Source organism: Rattus rattus, chromosome 10 (genome assembly GCF_011064425.1).
Source record: "Rattus rattus isolate New Zealand chromosome 10, Rrattus_CSIRO_v1, whole genome shotgun sequence".
Taxonomy (NCBI): domain Eukaryota; kingdom Metazoa; phylum Chordata; class Mammalia; order Rodentia; family Muridae; genus Rattus; species Rattus rattus.
The window spans coordinates 66,323,934-66,337,015 of NC_046163.1; the positions used below are offsets into that span (position 1 = coordinate 66,323,934).

A 13,082-nucleotide genomic window follows, 5' to 3' on the forward strand; every position below is an offset into this window, starting at 1 on the left:
GAGTTTTCATACTTTGTAGTAAGCTCATTTTATTCATTATAAATATGAATAAAATTAAATAGTTTTTAAATTTTATATAATACTTCTAGAATAAATTAAATACTGATAGAACACTATTAATACTACTTTGGCAATCAGCTTAAACTCTGGAATAATTTTAAGAACCTCATAATAGAGGACATTCCTGGGGACAAATTGACTTGTGTTCACAATTCACAGTTGTAGAATTTCTAATGACAGATGCTGTCTTTCTTTAGATGATCGGAATGGGATATTTGAATTCTCATGTAGGATTGGCTTAGTATCTCTCAATCATTTTTATTATCATGTCCTTAGGGGAATCTATTTAATAAGCTTTTCCTTAGAACTTGCTAATTAAACATCACAAATGTGTATATATATATATTATGTGTGTGTACATATATGCATATATGTGTGTGCACACGCATGTGTGTGTGTGTTTATGTGGCATATATTTGTGATTCTTTTCAATGATAGGGGAATGTTTTTGTACTGTACAAGTCTGTATTTTCTTCATTTCAGAGAACAAGATTTAGACTCATGGGTAGTTTCTTAACTGTAGAGTAAGGTAGGTGAATTAAACAATGTCCAGAGTTGCTAAGTGACATAAATATTTGAGACCAGTTATAAAGGCAAGGTAATGAAGTTTTGGGGTGGAGGGTGTTTGGTTTGGAGTCTGTGTGCTGAACCTTAAAGGTCAACATGTTAGCATCTCCATGAGGCTAAACGGTGAACATAGACATCACCAAAGAAATCCTTTCCAAGCTAAAGGCGCTGCTGTGCTCTTAGGCAATTAAAAAAAATAAATGCAGCCATTTCTATGGTGTTCTAGAGATAGCTTTAGTTGCTGGCCAAAGTGTATACTTATTTATTCAGACATTTACTTAAATCCACTTATATTTGGAAAACCTTTCTGTAGCCAGCTCCTTTAGAAAACTCCTCTTGAGGAATCTCAAAGCATGCCCATGTTCAGCCAAGATTAACTGATGATCACTTGTGATCACTGTAAGACAGAAAGTTTGACATTGTGTCTCTACTCATGACACAATGTTTTTACCCCACAAACAACCATAGGCCATGGTTTAGAGGGTTCAGTACAGAAACCTGGGCTGTTTCTATTTTACCTCAAGGAACCTAAACTGATCGTGTTAAATTACTTCAGAATTCAAGGCCTACATTTTATTTCTCTGTTTTCTGATAATTGTAATAATCACCCTTTGGTATTTGTTTTTTCTTAAGGATAGTTAAAAAACCTGCAGAGTTGAATGTGTGTGTCAAATGGCATGTTTTTATGTAACCGGTACCTATTCATTTTACTGATTTATCTCTAGAGCACTTACAATATGTGCCAGGTAAATTCAGGTAAACAGTTGACATACGGTGTTGTCCAGGGAACAATGACAGGGAGAACTATGTATGTTCAGTGCAGACATAAGCCATGCCTTCATTTTAAAAATATGTTTGCACTCTCATCTCTAGGGGTCAGAATTCCAAAATCAGTTTCATCAGGTCTACTACAAGATATGAATAGAGTTCAGCTACCCCTGGTAGTTCCAGACAGTTTGTTTCCTTAATTTCTCTGGCATTGGGTCATATTGTATAACATATCATCTGCATCCATACATCATCCATCTGTCCATCCATTTCTCCATCCACCCATCCATCTACCCATTTCTTCATCCATTTGTCTATCCATCCACCCATCCATCCATCCATCCACTCACTCATCCATCCATCATCCATCCATGTACCCATTTTCCCATCCATTGTCCATCCTTCCATCCATCCATCCATCCATCCATCCATCCATCCATCCATCTATCCATCATCCATTCGTCTACCCATCAATCCATTTCTTCATCCATCCATCCATCCATCCATCCATCCATCCATCCATCCACTCATCCATCTATCCATTTAACCATCCATCTATCCATCCATTTCTCTATCCATTTCTCCATCCATCCATTTCTCCATCCATTTGTACATACACACATATATTTTTCTATCCATTTATCTATTCATCCATCCATTTCTCCATCTATCCATTTCTCCATCTATCCATCCATTTGTACATACATACATACATTTTTCTTTCCATTTGTCTATTCTTCCATCCATTCACCCATCCATCCATCCATTCACCCATTAATTTCTCCATCTGTCCATCCATCCATCCATCCATCCATCCATCCATCCATCCATCCGTTCATCTGTCCATCTGTCCAATCTATCTTTTATCTTATGTTCTTGAGACAGTCTCTCACTATGTAGTTGAGGCTATCCTTGAGTTCTCAATCCCTGTCACTGTGAATCCAGTCCTGCCTACTGAGCCAGGCTCTTCTTCCATCATAAAAAGCCAGCGGTGTGAGGTCACCTTCGTGATACTGCTGTCTGCTTTCTATTTTGCTTTTATTTGACTGAATATTCCAAGATAATTTCCCATATCTATCTTAGTCACATACAAAGTTCATTTTGCCCTATAAAGTGACATTAATGGGTTCTAGGATGCAGGACTTGGGCATGCTTGGAGTCAATCTCCAGTTTAACACAATGAATATATGCGCAAGGTCAAAAAACAAGATGGCAAAGTGGCCAGGAACCCTTCCAGATGTCTTGTTCCAACCTGAACCCTCTCCCTTTCCTCCAAAGTAACTGCGTTTAGGAAATGAGGCACTAAATCTATGCTTTGATTCAGATATATACACTGGACTCTCTGACTGTAGCAGAAGTTGACTCAAGTGTGGGGAGTAGTTGACTCTGTAAGTCCTGTGGGTGGACTTTAGAACCAAAATGTATAGCCCAAGTCTAAATATCCCCACTTTCTTTCCATTGCCTTTGGTCTGTTGTGGAGATTGGGGTCTCTGCCCTGCAACAGACTTCCTCACAACCTGGGTTGTACAACCCAGGTGTGTAGGTAGTTCATTGCTGAGTAGCTATGGGGGCAGGGGACAGATGTCAGAGCTTAGGGAGCTAATGATCAGAACTGTTCGTCTCTGGAGATTGCAGAGTATTTACTGTGGTCTCAACTTCTGCTTTTCGCTCTATCACGAGATGCATATAAAATCCTCTGAAAACTCACCTGCTCTTTAGCTGCCAGTCAGACAAAAGCGGGGCAAATACTCAAGTCCTCTTTATTTTCCAGCTTTTAAATATATTTATATACATTCTTTTAAAATGTTGTTATACACATAGGTATTCATGCATATTTAATGAATATCAGTCAATCGCAAATGCTATCTTTACTGGAGCTCAAGGTTGTTCCAAGTTAGTCAGTGGTTGATTTCTTAGAATTTTTTTTGAATGACTTAGTGGTTTTAGTTGATAGTTATAGCATTTGGTGTGACATTTTAAACAGGGCCAGATGGCAACCTGAGGAATGTTAGGAACACCCACATATATTTAATCGTATGGGTTTGGGGAAGCAGTCGAGGACAACCTTGTCCTGATTCGTGTGGCAATGCCACACGCACTGGCTTTACTGCCCCGTTACTATAAGAACACTTAAGATCAGTCCTTTCACCCTTCATTTTGGATGTCAATCAAGAGAGCATTTGTCTTACAGTTTATCAGGGATCCTGGATGGCCGCTGGTTGCTGACCATGGGATCACTCTAGAGTACCTTATCCACTGTGCCTAGAGAGATTAAAACATCAATTCTCTTTGAAGAAATAGACCGTTGCTCATTTCCATTTTTTTGTTTTGTTTAGCACATTCTGTTTTAATCTTTTAAGGTTCAGGGCTAAAAGTCATATTGATTGTCACCTTTCTCATATAGACTGTTTTGCATTGTTTCAGTACTGGGTATCGACACCAGGTCCTTCCTACCTGCTAGGAAAGCACTTGGACCACATACCCTGTCCATTATAAATGCCCAGTAAAGTGACCATCTCTGTTCCACAGTGTGTTACCAGTTATGATTGTTCATTCTCCATACTAGACTTGACATTAGACATGCAGGTATAGTTCTGATACTCAGTCCTAGCTCAGCATGAGACATCATTATAGAGCATGAGTCACAAGGAGAAAGCCAGTTCCCAGACTGAACTGTGGCCCTTTGAGGAGTTACGCCCATGCCCTCCATTATAGAAAAGGCCAATGCTTCACTACACTTAATGAATAAAACCAAAGCCTTTGAGTGTCCCCACTATGGAAATAGATGTGTTTTATCCCTGTTTTGAACATCAAAGACTGGAATGGCACCCTCTCTTATGGTCTCATTCATAAAGTAATATATCAAATATTTTGAAAGTTGAACTCCTGAGGTGACCCAGTGATTAAGAGCACTGATTCCAGAGGACCTAGGTTCAATACCCAGCACCTACAGAGTTCACAACTATCAGTATCTGGAGTCTCAGGGGATACGAGGCCCTCTTCTGGCCTCTGCAGGCACTGCACACATGGTACACATACATACAGGCAAAACACTCACTTACATTAAACAAACAAGTAAAACATAATAAAACCATTCTATATAGCTAATCATTAAGGTAATTATTAAGGGATGAAACAGTACATAATGATAGTGTATATCTTATTTGAACTCTGGTTACATTTTGAAATCTTAATTCTTTTTAATAGCATCTATATATTTATTATACTATTTAGTAGTCCTCAACCAAGATTTAGTGGAAAGTTGTGGACCAAGCCCCAATACCTTGATTTGGTGGTTTGGGACTTGGGCCCAGGCATCCAAGTTTCTTACCAGCTGAACTAGTGCCCTTAATGTGAAGCCTTAGCCTGTCATTTGAGCTCATGACCTGGTGTATCCCTGTTATTACTTTGTTTCCATTTGCCTTACCCTGTCTCCTGTGCTCATGACCTGGTGTATCCCTGTTATTACTTTGTTTCCATTCATTGAATCCTAAGACCTGTTTCCTTGGAAACATACTTGCAAAGAAGCCAGCACCAACAACCAAAGCCCGACAATCACCAATGCCTCTTCTCCTGAGCCTGGCACCTGAGTGTCCACCTAGCCCAAGAAACGGAGCAGATTAGCGTTACGGAACCAACACTTGAACTAGGGCCCCTAATGGAGATGAATATTTCCTTCAGCAGTCTGCCGGCTGAATCATGGTCTAATTAAATAGTTCAGATTTAGTGAGTTTGCATTTAAAGTATTAGCAGATCTGAGAACGAGGAAAGCTAAAATGAGTTAGAATCTTTTCTGTAAATGGGAAGTTAAATTATCATAGTAATTTGATTAAATCATTTTTAAATCTCTCCAGCTAAATCACAGCCTTTAAAGAATAGTGTGAAGTCTTAATTGCTGTTTGTGAGCATATCGCTCTGCTATTTGTTCTCGCCTCATTTCCTGTGACATCCGCTCGTATATCTCCCTAGGCCAGGCTAGAGTAGTGGTGAAGGAAAAGCTGAAAAGCTGGGGGTGGGGGTGAGGATGGGGGTGGGGGTGGGGTGGGACGGGACTGCAGCTGGCTTCCCCTGTTCAAAGGAACACCACCTAGAAAAGAGAAATACGCTCTAGTTTATCCCAGTAGTTGTACCCCGTACCAAAGGAAGGCACTTGGAGACAGACTGGAAAATATGAGATAAGTATTTCTTATCATTAGACTGCTCCTTGAAGCAGCAGTCTTCATCCAACTGGAGACACCATTGCTCGGAACACTGTAGAGAAGGCTGTTGATAAAGGTGGGAGAGGCCATGACTGTTCTCCCTGGGCAGTTCTATTTTCATTGGAGAAGAAACGCCATCATCACTGTATTCTAGACGCCGAATCTGAGAAAACAAAAATGGAGTCTACAGAGCTAGTGAGATGGATCAGCCGGTAAAATTCTCTCCTTGCTAGCATCAGGACCAGTGTTTGAATGACAAGAAGCCGTGCCAAAAGCTAGATAGGGTAGCCAGAGCTTGCAGTCCCAGCGGTGGGGAGGCAGAGACAGGAAGACTCCAGGGACTCACTGGCCAGCCAGTCTAGCAGGTTTGGCAAATTCCGAGCCATTGAGAGAGCCCACCTCAGGAGGCACAGTGGGTAGTTATTGAAGAAGGTTACAGAGGTGCAGGTGTGTATTCGTGAACACTTGGGCCCTTACACACACACACACACACACACACACACACACACACACACACACACACATAGTGCTTGAGATAGCACAAATGGAGGGTAATTAACAGGACGGGTGACTACAAAGCAGCTCTATCACTGCCTAGTCCCAGCTCACTGTGGACTGTGACCTCCTGAAGCTCCATCATGGAGTCTACCAGCAATCACCTCACTACTTCCCTTGTTCTCTAGTACCTCCCAAGATCATTATCAACAGGGGAGAAGGAGCAAAATGGAACAATAGCAGGACTTCCAGGTGAGGGTCTTGTGCCCCCCCACCCAGCTCTTCTACAAAGCAGTGCCAACCAAGTGATCCACTGGTGTTAACATAGACTCAAGCATCACCGTATTGCATTGCTCAGAGGTAGTCATGGTTACCATGCCATGTTAAGCTCAGTCTCAAAGTGGCATCAAAAACACCATGCAATCCTTATCTACTCAATATAAATAAGAGGCAAATTTACCAACAATGTGGTAATATACTTTTATGTGACCCTGTACAAGAAAAAGCAACAAAATAATTTTAACAGACAGAAGAGGTTTTTAAAATCTATCTAAAGCAATTTATTTATTTACCATCTAGCTGTTGCCCCCTCTCCTGGTCCCCTACAACAGTTCCTCATCCCATGCCTCCCTCCCCTGTCCCCTAGAGGATACCCCCTAGCATCCCCCCTTTCCTGGGGCCTCAAGTCTTTCAAGGATTCGGCCCAGTTTCTCCCACTGAAGCCAGACCAGGCAGTCCCCTGTTATATATGTGTCAGGGACCTCAGACCAGCCCCTTTATGCTGCCTGCTTCGTGGCTCAGCTGGGAGCTCCCAGGGGTCCAGGTTAGTTGAGACGGCTGGTTTTCCTATAGGGTTGCCTTCCTCGTCTGCCTCTTCCACCCTTCCCATAATTCAACCACAGGGGTCCCTGACTTCAGTTCAGTGCGGGGGGGGGGGTATCTGCCTCTGTCTCAGTCAGCTGCTGGCTCAGCCTCTCCGAGTACAGCCATGCTAGGCCCCTATCTGTAAACACATCATAGCATAGTGTCAGGCCTTAGTGTCTCCCCATGAGGTAGATCCCCAGTTGGGCCTGTCACTAGATTCCTTTCCCTCAGTCTCTTCTCCAGTTTTGTCCCTGCAGTTCCAATAGGCAGGAACACTTCTGGGTCAGAAATTTTAACTGTGGGTTGCTAGCACCATCTCTCCTCTTGAGGTTCCAGACAGAAGGATTTTAACCGAGTTTTACTGGTTCTATCCAGTCATCCCCATCCCTCTGCCTGTTTGTTTTTATTTGGTTTTATTACAAGGTTCTGTTTAGTTTTCTCTGTGATCTGTGTTTGAATTGTGTGAAACTTTGGCTAACTACATACATCTTCGCACTTGACATTCACAGAGAAAAGGGATTATTAAACATGAAGAGTCCCCAAAGACTCCATTATGTGTAATTAACAGATAAACTGTCATCGGAATCAATAAAACGTGCTAAATGATTCAAACTTGTATATAATTAAGTGTCTGTTTTATTTTTTTAATCCACATTTCACATTTCTCACAAGGATAATTACAGCAACCTTGTTAACCCTTTTTGTTCCCGACTACATTGGGTTGTTAAATCAGTCAATTTAGGGGCAGAGTTCGCCGTTACAAATGTGGAAAACATTTCACAGCTCAAGGGAATCTGAGTATATAAGAATACCTTAATCAGGTGTGAGCAATGCGTTTGAGGTCTTGAAGCATCAAAAATGGTGGAGATATCAGAGAGTGAGGGGCTCTGCGTGCCGTGCGGAGTTGTGAATTACGACCGTGCTCATTAACTTTTTCTAACCTTTGGGGAATATGAACTTTTGGGTAGGAATTTGGGGTTTAAATTTATCTCAGCAAACATTTAGAATTTTTTTAAAATAGTATTTTTATTTATTCTTTGAGAATTTCTTAGAGTAGGTTTTGATCGTGTTAGTTTCTGTCCCTTCCCTTATTCATCTGTGTTGTAGATTCCTTGCTGTAGTTCTTTGTTAAATGAACCCAGGAAAAAGGTCATGCTGCCAAGATCATATTCTGTTAAAGCGTTCTGCTTGCCATTATGTGATGTATGTTGTAAATACGTGTGTGTGTGTGTGTGTGTGTGTGTGTGTGTGTATGTGTATACATATGTATACATACATACATACATACATAAACTAATTCTTAAATTCTAAGCTCATATAGAAGATTACTAAGTGAAATTCAGGAAAAAACATACAGGTTTTGAAGCAGCTTTGATGTTGGGGTGCACAAGAACACACAAGTATTTTATTTAGAATGTTTTCATCTATGTTCCTTAGTGATGTTGCTTTATAGTGCTTTTAGTGTGTATGTTTGTGTGTGTGAGTGTGTGCATAAGGATGTGTGTGTGCATGTGAGAGAGTGAGTGTGTGAGTGTGAATGTGTGTATGAGTGTACGAGTATGTGTCTGTGTGTGATGTGTTTGTGTCATGTGTATATGTGTATGTATATGTGTGTATGAGTGTGTGTCTCTATGGTGTGTATGTCTGTGTATATGTGTGTATATGTGTGTATGTGTGTGTAAAATAAACTGCCTTTTGTTTAGTTACTTTGGTTTTACTCTTCCCATGATTGCTGACCCAGTCTGCTTTCTTGTCCAGATTCCATGCACATAGAAGACGTGGAGGCCGTCCAGAAGCTTCAGGATGTGTTGCACGAGGCCCTGCAGGATTACGAGGCTGGCCAGCACATGGAAGACCCACGCCGTGCAGGCAAGATGCTGATGACGCTGCCGCTCCTGAGGCAGACCTCCACCAAGGCGGTCCAACACTTCTACAACATCAAACTGGAAGGCAAAGTGCCCATGCACAAACTGTTTCTGGAAATGCTGGAAGCCAAGGTCTGACTAAAAGCCCCCTGAGCCCTCCCGTCCTGCACGTTCAAAAGGGAAGATAAAACCCAAGAATGATGTCGAAGAATCTTAGAGTTTAGCGAACAACATTAAAATTCAACAGACTGCACTGATATCTTAGCAGCCACAGTACGATGCAGCCTGCGGATTCCGCCACATCTTCCTGTTAGGTTTCCTCTACTTTATCCCATGATCCTCTGGCCACCTCCCTGCGTCCCCCACTCTTCCTTGTTCCGTTATTAAGTTTTGCTTCTTTCACTCAAGGTTCCTTCTTCCTCCTCCCTCCCTTTCTCCTCCCTCTCCCGCTTCCTTTCTTCTGCCCTCTTCCTTTCTCTTCCTTTCCCCAATCTTCTCTTGCCTTGTTCTTGTCCCCCTCCCTTCCTCACAGCCCCTCCCACCCTACATATCCAACACCTCTAAGTGTACGGACATTTCTTCCACCTCTTGCGTCTCTTCCCCACCACTTCCTCCCCCATTTTTTTCCTTTCCTTCCTTCTGCTGCTGAACTCTTAAAAGCGGTCTCTAACTGGAGAGAGAGATGGAAACCAACCCTGCCAAAGGACGGAGATCCATACTATGGATGCCAGTGAACTTGTCCTGAACCATGACAGCCCCAGTGAGTAAGGAATCAAAGAGAGAACCGTACCTAAAGAACAGTGCAACGCAAACGAATCGACTTAGTGCAGTATTAGAGTCTACGGGGCAGCCTCCGACCAGACAACCTAAGTGGCGGCGGCATCGGCTGCTTCTCCTTGCTTTCTCATCTAGATCAGTTACAGCCATTTGATTCCTTAATTCTTTTGTCAAGTCTTCCAGGTGTTGGTTAGTTTAGCTACTATGTAACTTTTTCAGGGAATCGTTTAAGCTTTATTCATTCATGCAATACTAGAGAGGGGTAAGGATACCGCAACCTCGTGCTGGCTTTGAACAATTGAACACTAATGAAGGACAAATGAACCCTGAAGGAAGATTTTTAAAAATGTTTCATTTCTTCTTACAAATGGAGATTTTTTTGTACCAGCTTTACCACTTTTCAGCCATTTATTAATATGGGGATTTAACTTACTCAAGCAATAGTTGAAGGGAAGGTGCATATTACCACGGATGCAATTTATGTCGTGTGCCAGTCTGGTCCCAAACATCTCTTTCTTACATGAGCTCCAGTTTGCCTAAATGTTCACTGACACCAAGGATTAGATTATACCTACCGTGACACCGAGTGGTCCCATCCACGAGCACTGCACATGGGATCCCTATCTGTAGAATTAGCACCAGTACACCTCCCTGCTGGGAGGGACAGTCGCCATACGATTTCTAGCTGCCCTCGTGGTTAGGAACAAGATGCTGCCTGTATGCAGTTACAAACTCTGTCTCAGAAGGAGCTGTGAGCCAATATTTCAGAGGCAATAAGGCTAATGCCAGAATTCAAACAAACCAACCGTCAAAGACAGCAGACACCTGACCAAATTCTAAAGTCCTAATCCGTAGGAGTTGATCCACTTTAGGAATGGTTGTTTCAATTTACCTGCAGGTTTGTTTTGTTTCGTTGTTTGTTTTTTTACCAAAAGCTAAGCCAATAGATGTGCTTTTCAACAGGCGTGGTCACAGCACGAAGGTCAGTCAGGTTTCAGACTGTAACCAGGTGTAATCTAATGAAGAAATCAGATGCCCCCTCCCGAAACCTACAGTCGCCCGCCGAATAACCAGAAAACAGTAACCTCCATAGAATGCTTTACCAATGGACCAGTGTTAGTAGCTGCTCTCTGTATTCTGTGGATAGTCTTACTCTATGTACACAGATGTAATTAAAGTTGTACCCCTAACAAACAAAAGAATAGTTCAGCTTCAATGTTCCATGTTCGCTGCGCTTTTCGGAACTTTACGTTGCATTCAGAAACTGTCGTCTTGTTCTCGTGGTGTTTGGATTCTTGTGGTGTGTGCTTTTAGACACAGGGTAGAATTAGAGACAGTATTGGATGTATACTTCCTCAGGAGACCACAGTAGTATCTTCTACTCCTTACCAGTAATAACTAAGAGATTGAAACTCCAAAACAGTATTCATTATGATCAGACACACATCAAAATCATAATATTTTCAAAAAAGGGATAATTTCTCTAATGGTTTATTATAGAATACCAATGTATAGCTTAGACATAAAACTTTGAATATTCAAGAATATAGATAAGTCTAATTTTTAAATGCTGTATATATGGCTTTCCCCTGATCATCTCTCAGATGTTGTTATTAACTCGCTCTGTGTTGTTGCAAACCCTTTTGGTGCGGACTTGCTTCCAAAACTATTGCTACTTTGTGTGCGTTAAGCAAAATACCTTGGACTGAGGACGTCTCAGCCCTGTGCTAGGAATACTGTGTATCTATCATTAGCTATGTGGGAATATATCGTAGATTGTGGTTCTCAGTAGAGAAAGTGACTGTAGTGTGAATCTAGGTAAATCATCGTTAGCAATTCATTCGGATGGTCAATAACTTGAAATTGATAGCTGTGATAAGTTAAAAAAAATTGGCAAATCCCTGACTAAACATCAACAGAAAATACAACTCCTGGGGGGTGGGGGAAGGTGCTCATCCTGTAAGATTCTTCATCATGTACGTGTTCAAAACATTATTTTGCAGAAGGTTTATGCAGGGTTTAAGTTACTACTGTGCAATTACGCTATGTGTACAAAAGGAATATAAAGTGTATCGACCACCTCACTGCGTCACACCAGAGGGTCTGAGCTTCAGAAGCCAGAGCCCCCAAGTGATCATGAGACAGAAACACATTTAAAGAATGAGGTACAATGTGTCGTCCTCTGTTTAAAAGACTTGGCCTTTGAAAACAACAAGTATCTCACAACTGAAGTGAAGAAAAAAAAAAAACAGCTTGAAATGTAGATCTAAAAGGAATGCACGGGCTTCTGGGTAGATGCCATTTGTACTCGAGCAAAGTTGATCGTTTTTTCAAGTTTCTAGCAAGACCATTTAGTTAATGCCAGCTGTCGGGAAGATACCAAGGTGTATGTTTTAGCCATGCAATTTACAGTTTTCTTTTCCTTTTAGGTTTGTTCTTATTTAAGGCGATATGATTGTTTTGGCTCCTTGTAGTGACTCTTCGTGTTTTAATCAAGTCAGATTGTTGTATTTATTCCACTATTTTGCATTTAAATGATGACATAAAAGATATAAAAAATTTAAAACTGCTATTTTTCTTATAGAAGAGAAAATGGATGTTGGTGATTGTATTTTAATTATTTAAGCATCTCTGTTTACCTGCCTGGGACAACATTTTATGGCAGTCTTATGTGCAAAGATCCTAAATGGACAAAACAAAATTTAAACTGCTTACAATGATCCAGGAGTTGCATTATAGCCAATAGTAAAAATAATAATGATAATAATAATTAATAATAATAATGAAACCATGTCTATAGCTGTAGATGGGCATCACATCTGTAAAGCAATCAATTGTATATTTTTGTGATGTGTACCATACTGTGTGCTCCAGCAAATGTCCATTTGTGTAAATGTATTTATTTTATATTGTATATATTGTTAAATGCAAAAAGGAGCTATGATTCTGTGACTCCAATCAGTTCAGATATGTAACTCAAATTATTATGCCTTTCAGGAGGATGGTAGAACAATATTAAACAAGCTTCCACTTTTTGCTGCTGTTTTGTATTGTGTTTCATTTTTTTTTCCCCTTCACTAAAGAAACAAACGGATCAACAGTGCCCTTTGTTGCCTCGCCTCAAAGAGTAGCTCTGAGGACCTGGTCCCTAAAAATAAAGTAGGACTTTAAGTAAGAGCTATATAAAGGCTTGTCAGAATGAATTCTAGGGTGCCAAGAGACATTTTGCATATTTAAGGGTATGCAAAGTGTCTCATGGCACATTAGAATTCATTCTGACAGGCCTTTATATAGCTCATATTTAATCTTAAGCAGCCCCACATCATCCTGCATTACTCAAAATCATCGCCTCTATGTCAATGTCATAACAGAAAACTTTCCCCTATTTTAAGATCGTATTAAAACCTGTGAGAGATATCTATTATTTCCTTCTATCGACAATTAAATCAAGCTCCCGGCTGCCACACATGGAGCTCAGCAAATGCCC

General features: G+C 41.0%; 1 protein-coding gene across 3 annotated transcripts in view; it reads left to right on the forward strand.

Annotated features, from left to right (window-relative positions):
• The window catches only part of Esrrg (estrogen related receptor gamma), a 425,933-nt gene extending 413,300 nt beyond the window's left edge, over positions 1-12,633 (forward strand). For all 3 annotated transcript variants that reach the window (XM_032915690.1, XM_032915688.1, XM_032915687.1), the window contains exon 7: positions 8,712-12,633. In XM_032915690.1, the coding sequence (XP_032771581.1) occupies positions 8,712-8,956 (245 nt within the window). In that variant the 3' untranslated portion in view covers positions 8,957-12,633. The remainder of the gene's footprint in view (positions 1-8,711) is intronic.
• The last annotated feature ends 449 nt before the right edge of the window (positions 12,634-13,082 follow it).